Source organism: Actinia tenebrosa, unplaced genomic scaffold, assembly GCF_029948245.1.
Source record: "Actinia tenebrosa isolate PJP-AT-01 unplaced genomic scaffold, QUT_ActTen_1.0 PGA_scaffold4__44_contigs__length_22323623, whole genome shotgun sequence".
Classification (NCBI taxonomy): domain Eukaryota; kingdom Metazoa; phylum Cnidaria; class Anthozoa; order Actiniaria; family Actiniidae; genus Actinia; species Actinia tenebrosa.
In genome coordinates this window covers 16,321,010-16,344,200 of record NW_028292581.1, presented here as the reverse complement: position 1 = coordinate 16,344,200, position 23,191 = coordinate 16,321,010, and the positions used below count along the sequence as shown (strand labels likewise).

Below are 23,191 nucleotides of genomic sequence, written 5' to 3'. Positions count from 1 at the left end.
ATCCGCTACTCATTCATCGATTCAGTATCATATAAAATGACTCATTATAAATGATTTCTGTGCTATCAAGATGGCGATCGACGGAAGGAGAGCGTTTTGGCTGAGTTTTGGAGTTTTGTCTGGTATTGGGGTGACATACTGTGTGTCTGAGTTGAGGAAGTTGCTGAGAGAAAGATGTACAAGACGACCTCTTTCTCTTCTTGAAGATGCGATCCAGTTAGAAGATCTCGCTACTTTAGCTCGATCGCCTAACTTGTCTCTCAAACGCAGCGCCGAGCAGTTGATTCTAGACCGAGCTATGAAGGACAAGAACTTGGAATTCATTATGAATGCTTGCTTTAGTTCAGATGAAGTACAAGTCTTGAAAGGAATAATTGTCATCGGGGTACTCGTCAAAAGTACTGATTTTAGGAATAAACTACTTCAGTTTGATGTACTAGAAACGTTAGCTTGTTGTCTTGATCACTCGATAGAACCAGGCTATAAGATGTTAGCAGAAACTGGAGGCAGACATGTTAAACTACAGAGAGTCATATCGTCATCTCTATTCGACTTGCTCCGTGATGATGATACCCTCAAGATTCGACTGGGTAACGCTAGCTCGAAGATTGTTTCATCAGTTCTGCATCTGATGTTCGCTTCTCCAAGTAAAGAAGTGATGAAATGGTGTATATTTGTCACGCATCAGTTAGCTCTCAGTGACACGGTCCGCCCTCAGCTGTTAGCAAATGATGGTGTTAGTATAGTTTCTCAAGTGATGGTTAGGAATCAAGGAGATAACGTCTTGATGACGCTCTGCCTACAGACCTTAGTCATGTGTGCTAATGTTACTGAAGAAGGAGAGATACAGGCTTTGCACGAAATGGCCAGCCATAACATTATACAGCCAACTGTAGCATGCTTAAAAGCAGGTATAGTTTGTTTTAGTTTATAATACACTCTACAACATTACTTGATTCTGACTGAACAAGAGGAATACAATTAAATCCCAAATTGTACTCAGTAGAGCCCCAATTTTTGCTCAATTTTTTTGAGTGTGTTATAAACAAAAACTCGCACAATCTTCTTGTACAATTTACTTGATTCTGACTGAACAAGAGGAATACAATTAAATCCCAAATTGTACTCTGTAGAGCCCCAATTTTTGCTCAATTTTTTTGAGTGTGTTATAAACAAAAACTCGCACAATCTTCTTGTACAATTTACTTGATTCTGACTGAACAAGAGGAATACAATTAAATCCCAAATTGTACTCTGTAGTCCCAATTTTTGCTCAATTTTTTTGAGTGTGTTATAAACAAAAACTTGCACAATCTTCTTGTACAATTCAGAATTTTTAGACACTCATGACGTTTTGAAAGTTCTCAAATTGAACTCGCCTAAAGGCTCAACCAATTTGAAAACTTTCAAAAAATCACTTGTACCTATAAATTCTGAAATGTAGATGAGGTCATGCGATTTCCTATACAAATTGACCGAAAATAAACCCTCATTCTAACCTTGTCAAACCAAGTGTTGCCATCCTTGTCAAAGGGAGGGTACGTATACATAATGGTCAGAATGGAAACTTCTGAACTCCTGTCAAATCTTAATTGCTTTGTTCATGTTGACCAGTAACATATAGTACCTAGTTGATGATTACAGTGCAAATAGAAACACCATGGGCATCTAGAAATATTGTAGGAATGTTATATTCTTCTTTGGCCAATCAGAATTGACTTTCTAGCCAAAAGATAACGAAAAGATAACAATAGCGCTTAGTGATTGGCTATTGAACATTCTTGAAATATTTCTAGGTGCCCACAATTGTTTGATTTGCACTGCAAGCTAAAACTAATTTGGCTGGTCATCATGAGTGATGGTGACTGACCAGCTGCTATTTTTGGCCCTCAACTCAGAACCTGATGTTTACTTCAAGCCAAAAAAGTTTTTATTCAGAATAATTTAATGTGCTGTCAGTACATTAAATTGGGTTTGTTTGGGTTATAAAGTACATATTAAATAGTACATTTATTTTTAGCTTTATTTTGTGTTGTAACCTAGTGTATCATTGCCAATTTTTAAAATTTAAATTTCAGATGACAATGATTTGGTCTACTGGGCAACAGCCTTGATTCATGAGTACTCTGTCAAAGACCTTTACAAATCACAAATCTGTGCCGTACCAAACATTGTCAAGCTACTTCAATCTGTGCTGTCTACCAGTGAGGCCATTCTACAAAGAATTGTCCTTCGTGTTATCAGTTTTCTTTGTGTTGGGAACCAAGAGTTCAGGAATAAAGTTCTGCAGTGTAATTCTCTTCTTGCTCGCTTGACTGTGTGTTTTGCTTCTGGTGATCATGATGTTGTTCACTGGGCTGTGGTTCTTCTTCATGATCTTCTGCTTTCATCAGGTATGAATGGAAAAAAATAGAAGCTTTGCACCTGAGACAGCCATGACAGTAGGCATAACTTACAATTAAATCCGAATTCTTTCTCATGCAAACCAAATAGGCCCTTTGCAGAACAGGTCACATGTATGTACTGGTGAGCAAATTTTTTGTTTTTATTTTAAATTGGTGATTCTGTATAGCTACAAAGAACTGAATGAAACAATGTGTAACCAGTGTGATATGAAATGCAGTTTTATTACGATCTCTCAAAACAGGTTGTAGAAGGTTTGTTTGCTCACCAGTATATTTCACCCATGGGAATCAAGATGTCCATTTATTTGCTCTTAGTGAATTAATAAGCACGTGATTACTGAGCTGCAAAGGGCCTATTAGACCAGATTCAACTCCTGTCTTCTTTCATGCCTGCCATGACGTAAAGGTGCAAAGCATCTAATATATATGAAGGTTAATACAGGATATGCGTTACAGTATAGCCTTCATTCTTAGCAGGCGATTCTGTTTGGGATTATTTGGTAATGACTGGGAGACCTATGATAAGATTTTCATTCGGGTCTTGGACCAACAAAAGAAAGAAATGTAAAAAGGGGATATGGGATGGAAGGAGAAAAAGGGAGAACTAATTGTGCTTCCTCTCCATACTCCTGAGATATTCCATTGCTTACTTTTCTTTCATACTAGTCTTTATTGCTCATTGACACCAGGCCATAGCACCAACAGCGGCCTGGGGGGGGGGGGGGGGGGTCCCATGTCCCTCCAGTTTCCCCCAGAAAAGTCACCCTATTAAGTAATTGATGGAATTGCTCTATTTCATAAATTTGACGTCACGGTTTGTTTACATCAGCTAAAAAGATAGAAATTTAGGCTAAATTTAAGCTTAATTCTCTTCTTTTGAGATATTTAGTGTAATAATTAGTTGTTCTTGTCTTCACCAGCTCATAAACCAAATTTCATTGTAATTTAAGATTTGTCGTTGTCATTTCATCCCCCTCCAGCAACCAATTTGTTCCCTAGCATCAAAACAATAGTTTGTTTTGATGTGATGTCATTATGAAATAGGGCAATTAAATATTCATTTTTTTGTGATCATATGATGTGAAGTGACTTCATATTTCCCCCACCCCACCGCCCCCCCCCCCCCCAACCTTCCCTGGTGTTTTAAGGCTTGCAATGGCCCTGCTATGATAAAGATCTAGTTATTTAAATTTAAAACTGAATTCCATAAAAATCACAATATGTCCTAGGTTCTTCAAATTCATCGTGTAAACAGACAGCTGATAGGGTTGTCAGTGTGTGTGAAGGCATCATCAAGTCACTTGTTCCTTTAGCCTACCGGAAAGACAACATACTAATAAGACTAGTGGCAGAGATCATTGGATTCTTTTGCTCTGTGGGTGAGTTATTTCCACTACCCTTCTTATTATTCTTGTGGTGGTGGGGAGGGTGGCATAGTATAAAAAAGCTTGTCATTGCTAATCAACACCACAAAGTACAGCATTGGCGCAGCTTAATGGGGTCGGACTGATAGCGTGTGAAGGTGCCTCTGGCAGCCGCTATACAGTCCATGTATGACCCCGGAGCACAGCTCTAACCAGATTGAATTAGTTAGGGTTGATTTGAGAGGAGGGAGAAAAACCAGAAGGCTAGAAAAACCTTTGGAGTCAGAAAGAGAACCAACTTTGATCAGCCCAGAGGCTGTTGCAGGGTATTGATAACATTTGTAGTTTGGGCCCCTCTTATACAGGAATTTCAGGTTTTTGCTTTCGTTTATCAAAGCAAAAAATATAGTAATAATAAAACTGCATTAGTAATGAGATTTGATTCATGTAAACCCAAAACCCAGAGTTATGTTTTATGAACACTTTATGGCACTTTTAGACTGCCTGCATTGGTTATCCTTAGCAAATGAGGTGTTTTAATGTAATAATAATAATATTCGTGATAGATTTTCCTTCAGAGACACTTCAGGATCACCTGATAAATGATGGTGCCCTGGAAGCAGTCCTGTCATTCCTACAGTCCAACGACTCTGACCTCCAGTACTGGTCTTCAGCCTTGCTCCTTAACCTGTCTATGACCTCTGATAGTGTCAAGGAAGAGATCATTCGGTTAGGAGGGATTAAACCTCTAATTGAGCTGGCTATTGGTGACAGTGAACAGCAAGCTGTAGCAGCACAGTCTGCAAAGACCCTTGTCATGCTTGGTTTTGTAGGTAAGGGTTTTGAGTCTCAAGTATTATCATAACTTTGAGAAATAGTGTTTGATAGCTTGTAATAGGACACTTGCATTATGGCATCATTTACTACCACTATCAGAATCCTTTGAAAACTTTTGTTCAGTTGTTAATTAGCAGCAATTGTCTTACTATTCTCATGAGGCAATACAAATTTGAATAAGACAGTAAATTGGTTACTAATTTTGGTAGTGGTAGTAAAATGATGCCATCATGCAAATCAGCAATTTTAATCTTAATTGGTCAGTCTGCTCAGTCTGTTTGTTAGCTCTTCTAGTGGGAGGGAATTGGGATGGGAATGGGAAGAGCGAAGGCAAGAATGGGTAGCATGGGTGGCATTCGCACCTGACGCGTCGTCTTTCACCGCTGTGAGTCCAACGGGTCGGGTCGCTGGTTTGAGCCCTGCGATCGTCACATGTGAATTGAGTTTGTTTCATGTGTTGTTCTCTACTATGCTACGAGGGTTTTCTCCGGGTTCTCCGGATTCCTCCCTCCGTAAAAATCAACATGTGAGTTGAGCGTCGTGTGCGTAGAACATTGAATGTAGTGGTAGTGTGTGTGAGTGAAAAGTGTACCCAATTAGTGCGAAAGCGCTAGAAAGACTAGACACTTAAAGTGCGTATCACCCTTCTGACAATATTTTCAGTATTGATTCTACATGGGGTAAGATGTTGAATAACCTGAAAAATAATTCATAGTTTGAGTGCAGCTTCTTGTAGTTATGAAGGTTTTTCCATGCCATATGCTAATGCAGTGACGTATGAGGAGGCATTTATGGTTTATTTGTTGTTCCTTGTAATTCGAAACACCGGCTTCTATGTGAAAAATAGCTTGCAATAATTTCTATAAGAGCAATGGGCAAAACAATGACGTATTTCAAATTTAATTTATCTGTGCCAGTAAGGTTTTGTATATTAAATGATTACTCCTCATACGTCACAACATTAGCATATGGCATGGAAAAACCTTTATAACTTCAAGAAGCCGCTACTCAAACTATGAAATTTTTTCGGGCTTTTCCACATCTTACCCCATGTAGAATCAATACTGTGAATATTGTCAGAAGGGTGATAGGCACTTTAAATAAAGGTATTTATCTATTTTATTTTATTTTTAATGCCCTCAAACTTCTCTCCACTCTACGAACTATTCAAACCATTTAGTACTCTTTTATAAACGTCCACTTTTGATAGCAACATTTTTGTTTTTGCAGACAAGCAAGTAACTGTAACCCTCAAAGCAGCCTGTCCTCGCCATGGAGACTACTCCAGTATTGTATTCGATGGCAAAGAGTATTGTGCCAACGAATGTGGGATAAACATCTGCGTCTTAGACTTCCTGACTTACAAGATTACTGACGTGTTGTCATACGACACTGACCATGACCGGTCAGCAGCTAGTAAACTTGTAGAGGGTATTTCTTCTATTCCATGTGGGACTCTAGTCTTTGTTGCAGTAAAGGGAGAAGCTAATTACTTCATGACGGGTAGGCTTTCTAGATGTTCTGCATGCACCCCCCTGTTTTCCCTTGATCACGTTTTGATGTTTCCATTGGTTAATTTGGCACCGACCGAGGAATAACACGTAGCAGGTGTCTAATATCCCCGGAGGGGGGGGGTGGGGAGTGACATACCCTTGCTTTGGAAACCATAGTAAACACCAAACAGTGACAATTGGAACAAAAGACTGCTAATTATCCGTTAATTATTTATTCATTATTTATCGGGGGGAGGGGGCGGGGAGGAAAAAGCAAACATGCATTCTTTTACTACAACCCCTCATTAATATAATCAATTTTCTTGGAGCCCCCTGTTTATTTCCAACAATCTTAAGGCTTTACTATGTTTAACTCTGTCATTAATTATTTCAAAAGCACCTTAGGCCCCGTCCACGCTATGCCGGATAAATTTGAATCCGAATTTCTATTTATTCGGTTCCATTTCGAAAATTCGTTTTCGGTGAAGAATTGTTCCGGATTCGCCCGGACTAGTGTGGACGGTAGGCCTAACCGAATAAATAAAAATTCGGATTCAAATTTATCCGGCATAGTGTGGACGGGACCTTAGCCAGGTTCAGTAATTTCAAGGCCCCCATTTCTCACCCACTACACTCCAATGAATAATGGACAGTTTGGGTTAAGTAAATGACCACGTGTCGTTCATATTTCCCAATGCAATCCTTTTTGCAGATGAAGCGATGGAGGCCTTGAAGGAAATTGGAATCGAAGAATACAGTTTCAGAACCGGTGAACTATGGGCATATGTTGGGCAGAAGAGAAAAGGTCAGGGCCAACAGATCGCCATTCATCGTAACTATGAAAGCGTTCTCTTGGAAACTGGAATATGTCTTGGTAAGAGTGCATTTCATTGTATCTTTTTATCTAAAAAAAATATATTAAGCTTTAGCTGTTGTATCACAGCGTGGGACAATCAAATCAGAGCTAAGCTCCAATTAGGTGAAAGCCCAAGGATCGAATTAGAATTTAGTAGTTGATTTTTGAGGAGGGAGAAAACCGGAGAACCTGGAGAAAAACCCTCGAAGCACAGGAGAGAACCAACCAACAACTCTACTCACATACAACATTGAGATCGGCAAGACTCGAACTCGGGCCGCATTGATGAGAGGCAGCGCATTAGCAGCACACGCCACCCGTGCTTTATAGAATAAAGGTTGGTGTAGCGGTAGTTCGTGTCCTCTGAGGCCCTGGAATGGGTTTCTCAGGCTTCGGCTTCACGTGAGCAAGTGTGTTGGGTTTCTCCCTTGATTCGAGGAGTTTTCTCCGGATTCTCAAGCTAAACTCTTCCCTCAAAATTACCTTATAGGGGTAAAAATATTATCTTAAAAATGGTTTTGGATATGACATTAGGTACTCCAGCAAACGTTCTAGCTTTAAACAAGGGAAGGCGGATTTTTTTTGTCACCCATTAAAAGTCAAATGTTGATTTGGTTGCTGCATACATCATGGTGCCCGTAATAAGCCTTTTTCATAGTTTAAGAATCGATTCCACTGCGCATGCGATTTTATCCCCAATTTCTCACCTTTTTTAGACAAAGGAAGGTGAGAAATTGGGGATAAAATCGCATGCGCAGTGGAATCGATTCTTAAACTATGAAAAGGCTTATTGCCTCGACGTTCTTCTTCTTACAGGACGATACGTGAACGAATTGATGCAGAATAATATCTTGCTACCAGTGATGGATCTAATGATGAGTACGCCACCATCTAGTGCCATTAGTAAAGTATCTGAACTAGAACTGCTTACGATCATGGCCAGGCACGATGACCATAAACAAGGTAAGCTGTATAAAAAAGCTTCCAAAGTCACTAAGAGACCGGAAAAGTTTTTTTGTAGATACGTATCATTGAGGAGTTGACGATCGTCAAAACAAGAACATGCAAACAAACAAGCAACAACAACTACAAAAACAACTAAACAACCAAACAAAACAAGAAACAACCAAACAAAACAAAACAAAATAAAAATTTAAAAAATAAAAAAACATAACAAAAAAAAAATTTCCAAACATGAAAACGATCGAACATCAAAACCCAGAATTATTTTCGTTGGGATAATTGAAGTAGATTGAAACAAAAAACAAACAAACAAACAAAAACAAAACAAAATACAAAAAAAAAACAAACAAAAACAAACAAAAAACAAAACAAAACAAAAAAAACGAACAAATAAACAAGAAACAACCAAACAAAACGAAGCAAAACAAAGCAAAAAAAAAAAAAAAAAAAAAAAAACAGAAACAAAAACAACAAAAATGTTCAAACAGGAAATCGATCGAACATCGAAACACAATTATTTCGTTGGTATAATTGATGTAGATTGATTGCTACAGAGCATACAGAACGAAACAAAAACAAAAAAACAAAAACAAAAAACAAAAAAAACAACAACAACAACAACAAAAAAAAAAAAAAAGACAAAAAAAAACCAAAAAAAACAAAACAAAAAACAAAAAAAACACAACAACAACAAAAAAACAACAAAAAAACGAAAAAACAAAAAACAAACTAAACACACACACACACAAAAACAACAAGAACGTTCAAAGAGAAAATCGATCGAACATCGAAACACAATTATTTCGTTGGGATAATTGAAGTATATTGGTTGCTACAGAACAAGTAAAATGTGATTGTCATCTAACTATAGCCATTGATATTGCAGTGATGGTGGGTGTAGAGGGGTTTCTAGAGTATCTCGCTGAGCTAATCTGGAACGTGGCCAGTTCATCCAATGAATACCTCCGTGAGCATCCCATGTTTTTAGCTCACAGTATCGGCGCATTGAAGATCATTAGTGGCATCAGTATATCTGAAGTGTTTCACGATGAACTTCTCAGTTCTGGTGTCCTTGGTGCTGTTCTGTCTTTGCTGTATTTTGTTAATGGTAGCTTCTTAAACAAGGTCAACCAAGCCGCTGAACAGGTGACATAAGTAATATTCATAATACTTTATTCTACGCAAAATGTTTCTCCTTTCGTTTCGTTTCGTTTCGTTTTTGAGTCGTTTCGTTTCCTTTGCTTTCAAATTTTTCTTTCCCTTTCTTTTCTTTGTTTTGTTTCCTTTAGTTTTCTTTCTTGCTTTTTTCTTGCCTTTTCTTGGATTGCCTTTCGTTCGTTTCCTTTGCCGTCGTTTCGGCTTTTCTTTTCCTCTCCTCTCCTATTCCCTCTTTCTGTCCTTTCAAAGTAAAAGAGGGATTTGCATTCATTAAAAACAAACAGCAAAAACCAACAAAAACAAAAGAAAGCAATTGTTTACCAAAATAACCTGCTTCAAAAAAAATTAATTTACCTAAAACGTATTGACACAGTTAAAACTATTATCTTGAAAGTGTCGAAGTTTTTATTCCGAATCACCTTCGACATCCAATCATTTTTAACATGTTGGGTTTTTTTCAGGTATTATCTCCCCAGCATTCTGCAAAACTCGCTCATGACACAGAAGTCTTTGAAGAACAGCCTTCGAAAGCATCTTTTCTGAACATTGCAGTTTCTTCTGAAAGCAAATCGCATGCGCAGCATCTTGGTGAGTAGGAGCCTTTATTTCTTACTGCGCATGCTCGACGAAATGAATAAAAAATATTTATTTTGCCGAGCATACGCAGTAAGAAATAAAGGCTCTGGATACTAGATTGTATTACTTCTTCCTTGAAAACTTTGGCAAACCCTGGAAATCAAAACTCGGCCAGTGATTATCGTCTCATAATCACTTGTCTGTCGACCAATCAAAGCGCGCGAAATTCTATATTCAAGCCCCAAATTTAACTAATTGGCTTTAGCAGATTGTCTTTGAGCGTTTTCATGTTTTTGCAACCCGAATTTTTTTTCGGGATATGCAGCATGCCATCCATCAAATTTACAAGTGGAAGGTCTTAAAAACCAAAATTCGTGGGCATAAAAAATTATCTAACGTTAAGTAAGATTGATTCGATGTTGTTTGACCAGGAGACGTATCGTTTGACGAGGGCAAGAAATCAGCTTCTCCAGTAACTCACTCGGAAAGCAGCTCCACTCCTGAAGACTTTGAAGATGCGTTCTCCTCGTTTGTTCGTTTGGCTATCACCACAGTGTACAACTGTATGAGTTTGTTCACTGGAGTGGACGAGTGCAGAGAGTCCCTTTTTCAATCTGGAACCTTACATACTTTATGGTGCACACTGCTGACCAGTAATGAATCAACGCTCTCTCAGATTGGGCTGCCTGTGGAAACTCTACTGAACAATATTTCTTGTATAGTTTCTTCAGAAAAGGACAACCTAGGTGAGTACAATAATACAAAGTTAACATACAACACTCATTGACATTTGCACGGAAAGGAACGAAAACCTGGGGAAAGACCATTGTGGCAAGAGAGAGAGCATTGCCACTCTTTTCATTGCTACGCGCTGATCGAGACAACAGTCGCGATAGGGTAATTGGGCAATACACTTCCGTCAATCAAATAAATTGGTCGGTACCTTCATATTCTCTGATTGGTGGCAATGTAATGATCTATTTCGCTGTTGCGACTGTTGTCTCGATCAGCGCGTAGCAGTGAAAAGACTGGTAACACGTAATATGAATTCACGTATTCGTTTCAGTCGGGAATCGAACCGGCGCCAGGACACCAAGCACGAACTACACAGCGGTGAAAGGCAGCGTATGCCTTCCTATGTTGGGTCGAGAGAACCTACGTAGCAAGCAGTTGATGCAATGTATTCATAAAAATACAATGAATCACACCTAATACAATAGAACGACAATAGAATACAATTGATTTTCTAAATACATTACATCAATTGAGTGCTATGTATGTTCTCCCATTTTGGGTCAGAGTATGCTGTCATCGATCTTTAATTTACCGTTTCCCATCCATCCATCCATTCATTTTCTTAGTTGTTACATTTCAGAAAATGTGGTAGAACTGGACGAACGCCTTAAGACCCCAGCTGTTGTATTAGGTACAGACAAGCTCGAGGCTTACAACATGAACTGGACGTTTGAAAGCGTTCGAGCCACGGTGTGTGTTGGACGATCACGCTACCCATCTAGTCCTCACCCACTGGGCTGGTACTATGAAGTGGTTCTGAAGTCGAGTGGAATACTGCAAATAGGTTGGTGCACTTATTCTCGTATGAAACGCGATTGGTAATGTACCTCTTTCGCTTGGGCGACATCTTTCCCCTTTCAGACCGCGTATCATTCCCTTGAGAAAAAAACACTCTTTGAGTTGCATCAAATATATTGTTGTACAGTCATTACATATGGCATGGAAAAACCTTAACTTCAAGAAGCCCCACTCAAACTTTCAAATTGTTTAAGTTATTCAATGGCTTACCAAATGTAGAATCAATACTGAGAATATTGTTAGAAGGGTTATAGGCACTTCAAACAAAGAAATTTGAAATCCTTGAGTACAGGGTAAATAAAGGTACAGATACACGGTGCAACATTGCACGCAACAAGACTGTTGCATCGTGTGTGGTCTCACCCTGAAACTTGTTGCATGCAATGTTGCATGCAACAAACCTGAAGTTGAATTGCGCTCTACTCTTGCAACATTGCGCGCAACAAATTTCATTAAACATGGCTGAACATGACTGCAACATTGCGTGCAACATCTTAAAATTTCCAGCCAATCAGCTTGCACCAAAATTCATAACCGCTGACCAAATTTCATAGCATAGCAGGCTGACAAAAGAATGTTGCATGATTTTACTGTAACGTGTGTCACCCTGATTCAAATTTGTTGCGTGCAATGTTACACCGTCTGTCCGCGCCTTAAGTCTATTCAAGTTTCCTTTGATGTATTATCTTATGCATACTCTATCTAAGCTGTCTTATCTAAAGTCCAAATTCCTGCTTTGTAAAAAGAAAAAAAAAAAAAGGAAGAAAGAAAGGAAGGAAGAAAGACAATAAGACAGAAGATGAAAAGAAAAGAAAGAAAGAAAGAAGGAAAGATAGAAAGGAAGAATGAATGAATGAATGAGTGAGTGAGTGAGTGAGTGAGTGTGTGAGTGAGTGAATGAATGAGTGAATAAAAGAAAGAAAGAAAGAAAGAAAAAAAGAATTATTTAATGAATGAATGAAGGAAAGAAAGAAAGAAAGGAAGAATGAATGAATGAATGAATGAATGAATGAATGAAAAAAACAACAAAAACAACAACAAAAAACACACAAAACAAAAACAAAGCAAAGCACAAACCCTAACAACAAACAAACAAACAAAGGGCCAAGGAAAGTATTATACCTAATATAAAAAATTAGCGAATAACAAATGAAAACCTGCTCCTCAAGGTGCAACCAAAAATAAATAAATAATAATAGAATCAGTATTTTATACCAGAGCCAAAACCATACCATTTATTCAGTTATTTACTTATTAGAATTAGTTGTAGCTATAGCATTTTGATCACCAAAATGTATTCACAAGAGACCAATCTATAATTGTTTTAAGGATGGCAGACTGAAGAGTGTCGCTATGGTCCTGAGAAAGGCGTAGGTGTTGGCGATGACAACAGTTCATGTGCCTTCGATGGAGCTCGCTGCAAGGTAATTATCCCTTGGCTAATCTTGATACCCCCACCCACCCCCCACTCTTTCTTGATGGTCAGTAATTACAAGGGAATCAAATGATATTTGACAATTAGACCTGCAGCCTGAATGGTCTACCAGTCAATAGCCCATGATGCATGTCGATGCATGTGGATGAAACGTGGAGTAAGAGCCTGAAATGGGAACAATTTATGTCCAACTGACAGGCCAGAGTCTATCACTTTGTTGAACTTTTCCATTAGAGTTGCTACATGTTAGTGACTTCAAATAAAAATTAAAATGAGTATTGATAAATTAAAATCGATAGTCTTTAAGTATACTTGCCAACATACTTCGAGGATAAACCTTGAGGTCACCGTTGGTATAGCCAGTGAATAGGATCTCGAGGGAGAGGTGCCTAACACTGGTAATAATAAGAACATGCGTAAAAGGTAAATTACGACCCTTAGATGAAACGACTGAAGAAGAGTGCCATACAAGCCTTTCACAACTTCAAGTCGCGTCAAAAACGAACCAGCTCAACTAGAAACCGTGGACAGCTGTTTCGGCCTGTATTGGGCCTCGTCAGCACAGTGTATCTAGTGAGCTGGCAATCCCACGAAAAAGTAGTACTAGATAGATGAGGCAGTAAGCCGTGTGGGATGGACTCGGATATCAAATAAGAACATGCGTATCTTACTTGATATCCGAGCCCATCCCACACGGCTTACTGCCTCATCTAACTGGTAATAATATTCGATGCTAATAAACTTTTGCATTATCTGATATAATGATAAGGTGTGGAGTGGCCCTCCGAGTGAACATCAGAATAACGATTACGGCAAAGAATGGCAATATGGTGATGTCCTCAGTTGTCTATTTTCCTGGGATGGAGAGGTATCTTTCTGGATAAATGGTGTTGATCAGGACGTGGCGTTTAGTAGTTTGAATTCCTACTTCAATTGGTACCCAGCTGCTTCGCTAGCGATGGACCAGCACTGCGTATTTAACTTTGGCAATAAGCCTTTCAAGTAAGTCAAAAATATTCTAAAACAATAGAAGCTTTGCACCATCACGTGATAGTAACCATGATAGGAGGCACGACAATAGTATTTTTTTCGCCAGAGAAACTGGATTTTTTTTCACGTAAATCAAATTTGACCTAATTCAAAAGTCCCATTCACAGTTCCCTGCGCCATCTTGAAAGGTAGCCGTGCGTTTGCATTGAAGCGAGATGAACGGTGAGCTTGCAATGATAGAGATCTTTTCTATCACCTACGACAATTATTTACGTCTCTATCATTGCAAGCTCACCGTTCGTCTTGCTTCAATGCAAACGCACAGCTACCTTTCAAGATGGCGCAGGGAGCTGTGAAGGGGAATTTTGTATCGGCTTCCTGTTAGAGCTGTCACAACGTGATGGTGCAAAGCCTTTATAGACCTCTTTGAATTGGGCGTAATGTTTTCCGATTTAAGACCACGTGTTATTCCATAGAGTATCATTTCTTTGTTTAACAGTTGCGCATTTTTTCAAGGAAATGACACGTGGTCTGGAATGGGAAATTACGCAGCTAATTGAAACCTGGACGACCTACCATGTCTAATACAAAGGCGGCAAATCGACATTTTATTACTATTTATTATTTATTTATTTATTTATTTATTTATTTATTTTTATTATTTTAGATACGAACCGCCAGAGGGCTACGTTGCAATTGTCCATGTTGTTAAAAAGAAGCCCACAGTGCGCATGGCTTCATGTTGGGCACCGCTGAAAGAAAGCTTTGAGAATATTGCAGAAGAGGATCGATACCAAAGTGAAGACGTGTCTACCAAGAATTCCAGTGTTCATGGTAGGTCAAAGGAGTAACTATAGAATACCTTCCAAAGAAAACGAGTGAAAATAAAAGTAGCTACAAATAAAAAAAATGGGTTACCTGTGTTAACCTTTCACTTGGAAATGGCTAAGCGTCAAAACTAAAAGAAATGGGTTAGCTGTGCCTTACTCCTAATGTATAAATCAGTCTTGATAGAACGAATCACTTTAGAACAGTTTTCGTATGCCTGTGAAAAGGTCAGTGCCGTAAGCGTGCCGTTCCGTGACCGTGATGCTCTTTTTAGAATTTTGATTGGCTTATTCTTTTCCCCGCGCATTGTGATTGGTCTGACAGCGCCTTGACCTTGGTGTGACCTTGTCCACGCCGTGTTTATGTCGTGTTCCGGGTATTGATTAAATGAATAGAAAATTCTCGAGCAATGTGATTGGTTTGGCGTATCCCTTGCCCATGCCATATTACGACCATGTCAAAGTTAATAAATGGGTTACCTTTGCCTTACTCTTAACGTATGAATCATAGTCTTTATAAAATGAATTACTTTACTTTGGCTTCGCGGCTACATTTTGGAATGGGTTACTTGTAACGTATAAATCAAAGTCTTGATAGAACAAATCACTTTACTTGGCTACGACTACACGTCAAAATTTAGACATTGGTATAGCTGTGGTAGCCACCAGCTTTAGAATCAAAGGGGTGCCGATTGACTGTACCATTGGTAGTAGTAACTTGTTAAGGATTCTTCTGGGGTTCATGCAGATTTGTATGTACTCGGGAGAGTATTCACCAAGTTAAAATTTGTCTTTATGTTTTAATGTCCAGACTCAGTCCAGTCGCCAGCGGAACATGTTGAATCTTCGCAGTTTACCATTGAGCCACATTCCCCTACACCCGAAGAAAACCCTGTGATTTCAGCGCAAGAAGAAATATTACCAACTGTCCAGGCAACACCTTCCTCCTGTGAGGAATTACCAGGTATTTCACCTACTTCAGGTAATGACTCAGAACCCGAGAACCACCAAACTGAATGGATGAACAGTGTGTCCACCCATGCTGTAGGGAAGAAGAAGCACATACCTGTCAAACTTCAAGTACCTGTGACTCCAACCTCTCAGACGTCTTGGGAAGAAGCAACTAGTGTAGCAGGCAGTTCTTCGTGGTTCCAATTTTCTCCAAGTGAATCTCTTAATGCAGACAATGGTAAGATCTCTCACTGTTTCAAAATCTTAGTAGAGAAAGTGTGGATAGTGTGGCCTTGAAACATCTTAAGAAATACGCAGCTATTTCAAAAACTCTTGGTAAAGGTTTTGCTGCATGCAGCTTGCAAAGCTTGACATGTATTATAACCATTAATATGTAAATAATGCCAGCACAGAAGAATTATGCTGGTAAAAACGAGTAGACAAAGTTTAGAAAAATTTCATATCTTTGTGTTTTTTTTGCTGATTAATAATAATGATAATAATAATAATAATGATGATGATGATGATGATTAAAAAAATCATAATCATAATCGTAATAATAAGACTTTATTTATGATTGTATTCACATCACCCATAGTGCTGTTCGGGCTTAGTCTACATCTTTTAATATGCAACAAAACCTTCACCAACCTTTTTTTTTTACACAGAAACATTTTTTTTACAATCACATAGCTGCAGCTATCTCCCATGGCAGGAGTAGAAAAACTCAATCAAAATCAAAATAGTCTTTTCCCCCCTGCCACTTGTGCCAACAATCCAACGTCGTTGTATCGATCAAGATGATGTTTTGCAAAGACATTGATATATTTTTGATTTATGGAATTAAATAACTTTAGCACATTTGGTTTCGTTTTCCTTGAGCCAATTTTGAAAAGAGCCTCGCAATTTTGCTTTCCAATTAACCACTGAAATCATTTCTCAATACTTTTGAAAGAATCATCAATTTTGAGTGACCTAGTACTATGAGGAACATCTCATTCTTTGCAGTTATTAATCTCTTATAACGAGTCTATAATTTGAATTTATGTATTTTCATCATTTCCTATAAAAGTCTTTGTGATGCTATCAAATCAAAAAAGTCAAAGTCAATTCGCAAAAAGTAGACAGAGTTTGTATTTTCTTCTTGCAGATACACCTTCCTTCCCTTGTCTGTACTTTGAAGCAGACTTAAAAAATGCTCCTTCCAAAGCCAGGCAAATGGGATTTTTCAACCCTAACACAGGAGACAAGATCTATTGTGACTTATACGATGGCCAGTTGTATCTGCCAAAGACATCTGTTCATTCCCCATCGAGTCAAGAGTGCTACAAATGTCCAGAGGTTGTTGGTTGTGGCATCATGTGGCCGGCAGGTGTCGTGATCTTTACTCTCGATGGTGTTGGAACTGGCCAATATTATCCCTTCCCTTCAGATAGACCTTTGGAAATCCATAACTTATTGCCTTATATATCATGCTCTAGAATACGCTGCAATTATGGACAAAGTCCTTTCCTTTTTGAAGGAGCCAACTTCAAAGAGGTTTGCTATGCAGGTGCTAATTTATTACATGCCCATGGGCTTAGTGACCAAATCAAGACTAGGAATAGCCAGCAGATCTAATACATTTACAAGAATATTTGCATTTAGCCATTCTTTCAAGCTGAGAATCAGAAGGGGAAAAATGCTTGGAAGTTTATAGATTCGCTTAAACACACAATTACACATACGCCTAATTAAAAAAAAAACGTTGTCGGGTTAAAAGTCAATGTTTTCAGTAATGATTCTACGTAAAGTGAATATTTGAATGGTAAAATATTTTCAAATGATTTGAGTGATGTATCTTGAAGATATCACATTTTATACTTCCAATATGATAAGTGTGATGTCTGCCCCAGAACAGTTTTGTATATTTAATAATGCCTATAATGGCATCACACTAATTAGCATATTGGAAGTATAAACCTAGATATCTCCAAGGTGCACAACTCAAATCATAGGAAAATATTTTACCATTCAACTATTCACTTTATGTAGAATCAATACTGAAAATATTGAATTTGGTGTTATAGGCACTTTAATTTAGCCTGTGAGATTTTTTCGAGTTTCCCCATGGCCAGATGCCAACGTGCATCATTTTTTCCATTTGTTTTCATTTTTTCCATTTTTTCCAAGGAATAGAGAATGCACGCTTGTGCTGTGTGCAGTTATAAAGCACACAGGGGTTGGCAGAACAAGTAGCATGATGGTGTGTGCTGTGTGCTCTCATAAAGCACATGCTCCCAACCAATCAGAACGCAAGATTCATAATAGTTATTTTATAATGTGTGAATATATACTAACAGTGTTTGGTGTGCAAAAGTTAATATATTCCAGAATGATTACTATTTTATTGATGTAATTTATTTTTGAACTCGTTTATGAAGATCAATTAAAAGAAGATAATGACATGTTTTACATGAGGAATATTATCTGTGACTGCAAATTCTCGCTATAGCAAATGTTAGCATTATCATGACTACATGTCTGCTTTGGTATTAATGACCACTTACGAAAGTATTGCATATTTATATATTTAATTACCCCATAATGCTCCTGCTATTTTCATGGAATATGCCTTTTGCATCATCATGCCATTTTCTACCATTGACCAACATGGTACATGTATCCGATTGTTTCACCTACTCATTGGTTCACCTACTGCAGTTGGTCTGTATTCTTTACAGTATATTTATTGTCTCACCCTTCATAGATAGGTTTTACAATGCATTTGATACGTAGGCGAACTTCAGTAGGCAAAACTTATACGTAGGCGAACTTCAGTAGGCGAACCAATGCGTAGGCAAAACTATCGTGAACCAACAAAATCCCTTGCACATTTTTTTATTAATTACAGACTTAATCCACTGTCTTTCCCTTTTGGACAATTACTGCCTGTAGTAATCTGAAACTTGTTTTCACTACCATAGTCAACATTGTTCAAATTTTTCTCAGTCATTAATTAGAACCAAAGTCACCCAAGTCTGACTTCATGGTGGAAATCAATTACTAACAAGATGTATGAAAACATTGATAGAATAGGCCCTTTGCAGCTAAGCAATCACGTGCTGATTAATTCACTGAGAGCAAATGAATGAACATCTTGATTCCCATGGGTGAAATTTACTGGACTGCAAACAAACTTTCTACAACCAGTTTCGAGAGATCGTAATAAAAGTGCATTTCGTAACACACTGGATACACATGTTTTCATTCAGTTCTTTACAAGTAGCTAAAAAGAATCACCAATTTAATATAAAAACAAAAATTTTGCAGTCCAGTACAGACACGTGACCGTTAACTGCAAAGGGCCTATTACCCATTCTTGCTGCCATCTACATGTAACATGGCTTCTGTCACGTGTTGGTTCAAAACCCTATTGGTAAAACGGATTGTTTCGTTGCATCTGATTCCAAGACTGGCTTTGGCTTTGGGTGTACTGTATCTAGAACTCTTGGTCAGATAAAATGTTGGTGTCTTAAGAAAAACAGCAGACCTAAGTAAGTGCATAATGCACTCAATATTTGGATTTTCTTCTTCATTACATGATCCCTTCGACAAGCTGTCTCACCATTGTATGTATCTGCTTGTCTGTTATATACTCAGCATTAGTGATGGCATTTGAAATTGCAATTACGTGAGCTAATGTTTTTGCATTTATCCAGACTCTACCATTAGAGCCCACAGTACATTCAAATGGGAAATATTTCCCAATGAGTGGAAGTAGAGTAAAGTCCTTGCTTAACAACCTAAAAGATAAAAAGAGGAAGGTTGAATAGACTTTCCCAAATTTGCTTGAGTGACCACAGAACAATGGCTCCAAGTGGAAGCTGAACTTGATGTCTTCATACATTTATTTAATGCATTTTATTATAATTGAGTCTAATCTTGTTTTGAGGACATTTGGGGAAGCACCAGTGGCATGTGCTGCCTGAGTTTGAGTCCTACCGATCTCGATGTTGTATGTGAGTAGAGTTGTTTGTTGGTTCTCTCCTGTGCTTCAAGGGTTTTCTGGGTTCTCTGGTTTTCCTCCCTCCTCAAAAATCAATTTCTAAATTCTAATGGGATCTTTGGGCTTTCACCTAGTTTGGAGCCTAGCTCTGTTGTGGTTGTCCCACGCTTTGATACAACAGCGAAAAGCATTGTAGACATTGTTTCGTGGACATTGAAACTGATTCGGGAAAGAAAGTTCAATAAAATAAACACAGATTTCTGCACCCAGTTCAGTAATACATTCAAGTACTGATTAATAAACAAGGAGTGTTTTATCAGATTGAAAACCACGAGGCATAGCGGAGTGGTTTAAGACCTGATAAAGCACAATTTGTGAGTTTATTGAACAACTTCAAAAATAGAAAAAAAAAATGTGGAGTTGAGTTTTTACCGAGTATAAAGATCCATGCACGTGATGGATTTGAAGGACCTGATAGATCTAAATGCTCATTAGATATTCCTGATTTTTTGAAAGAATAGTAATGATAGTCTGTAGACAAGCACCTTATATATACCATTTAAATTTATTTTTTTGGAGGGGAAGTTGTTGGCAAAACTTCTATTTTATTTTAAATCCCTCTTGATTTTTTTTTTCAATTTAAACCTCTGCTCCTCCCTAAAAAAGTAATGCAAAATCTAATTCCTGATCTAAATTCTCCACACTTCTCTTAATTAAGATTCCCCTAGAGAAGAGAAAGGCAAACATTTTAAGTGACCCAATACCCCCCTATGGAAAAAAATGAGTGGTTTATCAAATGCTTACTTTCTGGATAGACCAAGAGAACATGTAAACATAAATCCTCCATTTAATGGTCCAAGGCCTGTGCTGTGTCCACTACCATCTGTGCAGTCTAACTCTGGTTCCATGTCTTTATTTGCAACTGCAAGTCTCGCATATACTATGTCTCCAATCTATAAAAAATATAGAGGATATTTATTATAGGTAAACATCTTAATAAAGGATTTATGTAATCAAACATGTAATTTAGACTGTGAGGAGCAGGGGAGTGAAAAAAGTTGACTAAAAACCCATTATCTATTTTTCTTTCTTCCATTTTTGCAAGTGAACGACTTCTCAATTGGTATTTCTCATTTAATTGATAGTTTTTCCTTTGGACATATGATGACAAATTACTATCTTACATCTTGGAGCTGAAATTTTATTTGATTAAGTGATTCCTGTGGATAGTGTGGAAAACATGAAATGCGTATGCGAATTGGTTGCAAAATGGTGCATTCCCCCTACCCCTCCCCTATGGTGCAAACATTGCTACAGTACCCAATCAGGCAAAGGGTTTTTAGCTGAATACAAAAAACTTGACTGTTTAGTTTTCAGCTTGTGAATAGCTATTAGAGTGGCTGGATTTCGCATTTTTCGGATAACGCTTCTCAGCCAATCATTTTGGGTAATTCCCGTAACCATGGAATCCATTGTATTCGCCAAGTGACGTCACTGGAAGAATCCACGCACGCTGCTTGCAGAGGAAGCCATTTTGGATTTTCGACCACTTCATAATCACATGTAATCAGCAGCATATTTTGAGTATTCTTAGTTTACTTATGCTCTTTTTATTAGACCTTGAGATATGAGATTGTCCTATTTATCATCACGTTAGAAGAAGAATCCGAAAACAGCCTGGTTTGTCATATATTGGATCGATTAGACTTGGTCCAGATAATCTGAATTGTAGAAAAAATTCGTAACCAGAAATCGGAAAAGAAAGGATTGTAGCCAATTAGAAGCCATTAATTTATTGATAAAGACAGTTTGTTTGCACAAAACAAACTTCGACTATCACCTTACTTGGGTCACAATACCCTCAATGAAATGAGTCACGAAATGTCATTTGTTATCATCTTAGTTCATTGGTACTCAAAAAGCTTCACGAGCTTACCATGGGTTACCTTTGATTAAATTTAGCTGCCATAAATGAGACAAACATGGGGGTTTGCTAGCCACCAAATCCACCACCAATTAGCCTTTCACCAAAATTTCAATTAAGATTCTAAGGAAAGCCAAAACTAGGGCAGATCATATTTATGAAACTCTTTAAAAAAATAATCAAACAAACCTGTAGATTTGGTCGATTTTTTTTCGTTGCTCCTTCAAAGGCCAGAGACGACAGCGATGCAGAAATACTCGTACCAATGTCCACTTTAAAATTATCTCCAGCTTTGTTTAACACGACACCAATGACCCTTTCTTCCTTTACTGGAATGTACTACCAAATATAAACATAAGTGATTATAAATAGGGAATTTAAATATGATCAAAAAACACGTGCATTCTAAGCTCATCTTACTCGTTTTTGATTCGTGTCAATCCAGAAAGTTGCAGGACTGCGATGCCTGAGAACGCCTGATTTAAAAGCAATAACAATATCTTTTTCTTGTCTTAAGCCGGGTCCTAGTCTTGGCTTGGTATTTTTATTCTCAGATTGATGTTGGATGTCTTGTATACTGCCTAATATGTCCCCCGGCATTACTACTCTGTTCACCATGTTAGCCGCCATTTTGGTTTGAAGAGAACATCCGCTGACATTCTTACAACGTGATCCAAGTAAGGATAACACAGGAAGCCCGCCGCTTCCCAGTCCCACTCTTTTGGTGCAACTGAAAGACGCGAAAAAAAGGAAAAAAGAAAAAAGAAAAAATTAAAAAATTAAAAGAAAATAAAGAATGAAGAATGAAAAAATAAAAGATAAAAAAGGATCAGGAATAAGTGAATAAAAAAAAACGAACGAATAAACGAACGAACGATGGATGGATGGATGGAAGGAAGAAACTAAGGACGGACGGACGGACGGACGGACGGACGGACGGACGGACGGACGGACGGACGGACGGACGGACGGACGGACGGACGGACGGACGGACGGACGGACGGATGGACGGATGGATGGATGGATGGATGGATGGATGGATAATTCTGGTTCTTTTCACTCAATCGTGTCCAAGTTTGCCAGGATTACTAATCTTGAGATGCTGTTTCAAATGGCAAAAGTTTTTTTGGGAAAAAAGCTTTTGGTCTTTTTATGATCCAAGTTTTCTCCTGATACAATGAGATTAAGATTATTCAAAACTTGTATGCCGCAGTCTTTGCTCGTTTTTAAAGTGTCCAATAGACTACTTGATCGACTAATAGACTACCAGTGGGCAAAACCAATCAAAGATGACGCAAAATACATAGATTTTCGTGTGTTTGTCAGTTTCTTTTATGGGTAAAGGTGATCATTCCATCTGCCGCCTTACATCTTTTTTTCGTATTCTCTCGTGATGAGTTGTTAATGATAATCGACTTCACTGTAACGAAGCTTTGTTTGCCCCCTACACGACCCATAATGCATTACGATTCAATATGGTCGCCACATCGTCGAAGTAGTCCAATGGAAACCTGGCACAGATGAACAAAATATGATTTTGGGAATTCAAAATTGAAAATAAGATTCAACCAAATTTATATATGCATAGTTAATTTTAAAAAAATATAATAATGTCAAGGTTGGCAGGATTTGACAAACATCGTTCGATACGTAATAACAGCTTGGTTTCCACTTGACGTAATATTTCCTGTCTGAAGCAGTATGCATGCGTTGATCTAGTCTACCCCACATCCGCTTTCTACTCAGGCGAGAAAGTGTTGCGTGACGACACTGAAAGCGGCTGTGGAGGAGGAGCGTTAATCAGCTTTCAATAAAATTCTTTCTGCTTACC

General features: G+C 38.1%; 2 protein-coding genes across 2 annotated transcripts; one reads left to right on the top strand and one right to left on the bottom strand.

Annotated features, from left to right (window-relative positions):
* Positions 1 to 70: 70 nt before the first annotated feature.
* LOC116304426 (uncharacterized) lies at positions 71 to 17,902 on the top strand. Its single transcript, XM_031714167.2, has 16 exons — positions 71 to 911; positions 2,079 to 2,393; positions 3,635 to 3,784; positions 4,336 to 4,602; positions 5,837 to 6,109; positions 6,812 to 6,973; positions 7,772 to 7,918; positions 8,805 to 9,064; positions 9,538 to 9,664; positions 10,084 to 10,398; positions 11,028 to 11,231; positions 12,575 to 12,669; positions 13,450 to 13,682; positions 14,338 to 14,504; positions 15,309 to 15,686; positions 16,599 to 17,902. Exons 1-16 carry the CDS (start codon positions 71 to 73, stop codon positions 17,066 to 17,068), a joined length of 4,404 nt encoding a protein of 1,467 aa, XP_031570027.2. The 3' UTR covers positions 17,069 to 17,902.
* Positions 17,824 to 22,125, bottom strand: LOC148907265 (putative exosome complex component rrp40). Its single transcript, XM_089036540.1, has 4 exons — positions 21,781 to 22,125; positions 21,550 to 21,699; positions 20,241 to 20,389; positions 17,824 to 19,233 (listed from the first exon to the last, which is right to left on the bottom strand). The coding sequence occupies exons 1-4, from the start codon at positions 21,988 to 21,990 to the stop codon at positions 19,026 to 19,028; spliced, it is 717 nt and encodes a 238-aa protein (XP_088892666.1). The 5' UTR covers positions 21,991 to 22,125; the 3' UTR covers positions 17,824 to 19,025.
* Between the last annotated feature and the right edge of the window lie 1,066 nt (positions 22,126 to 23,191).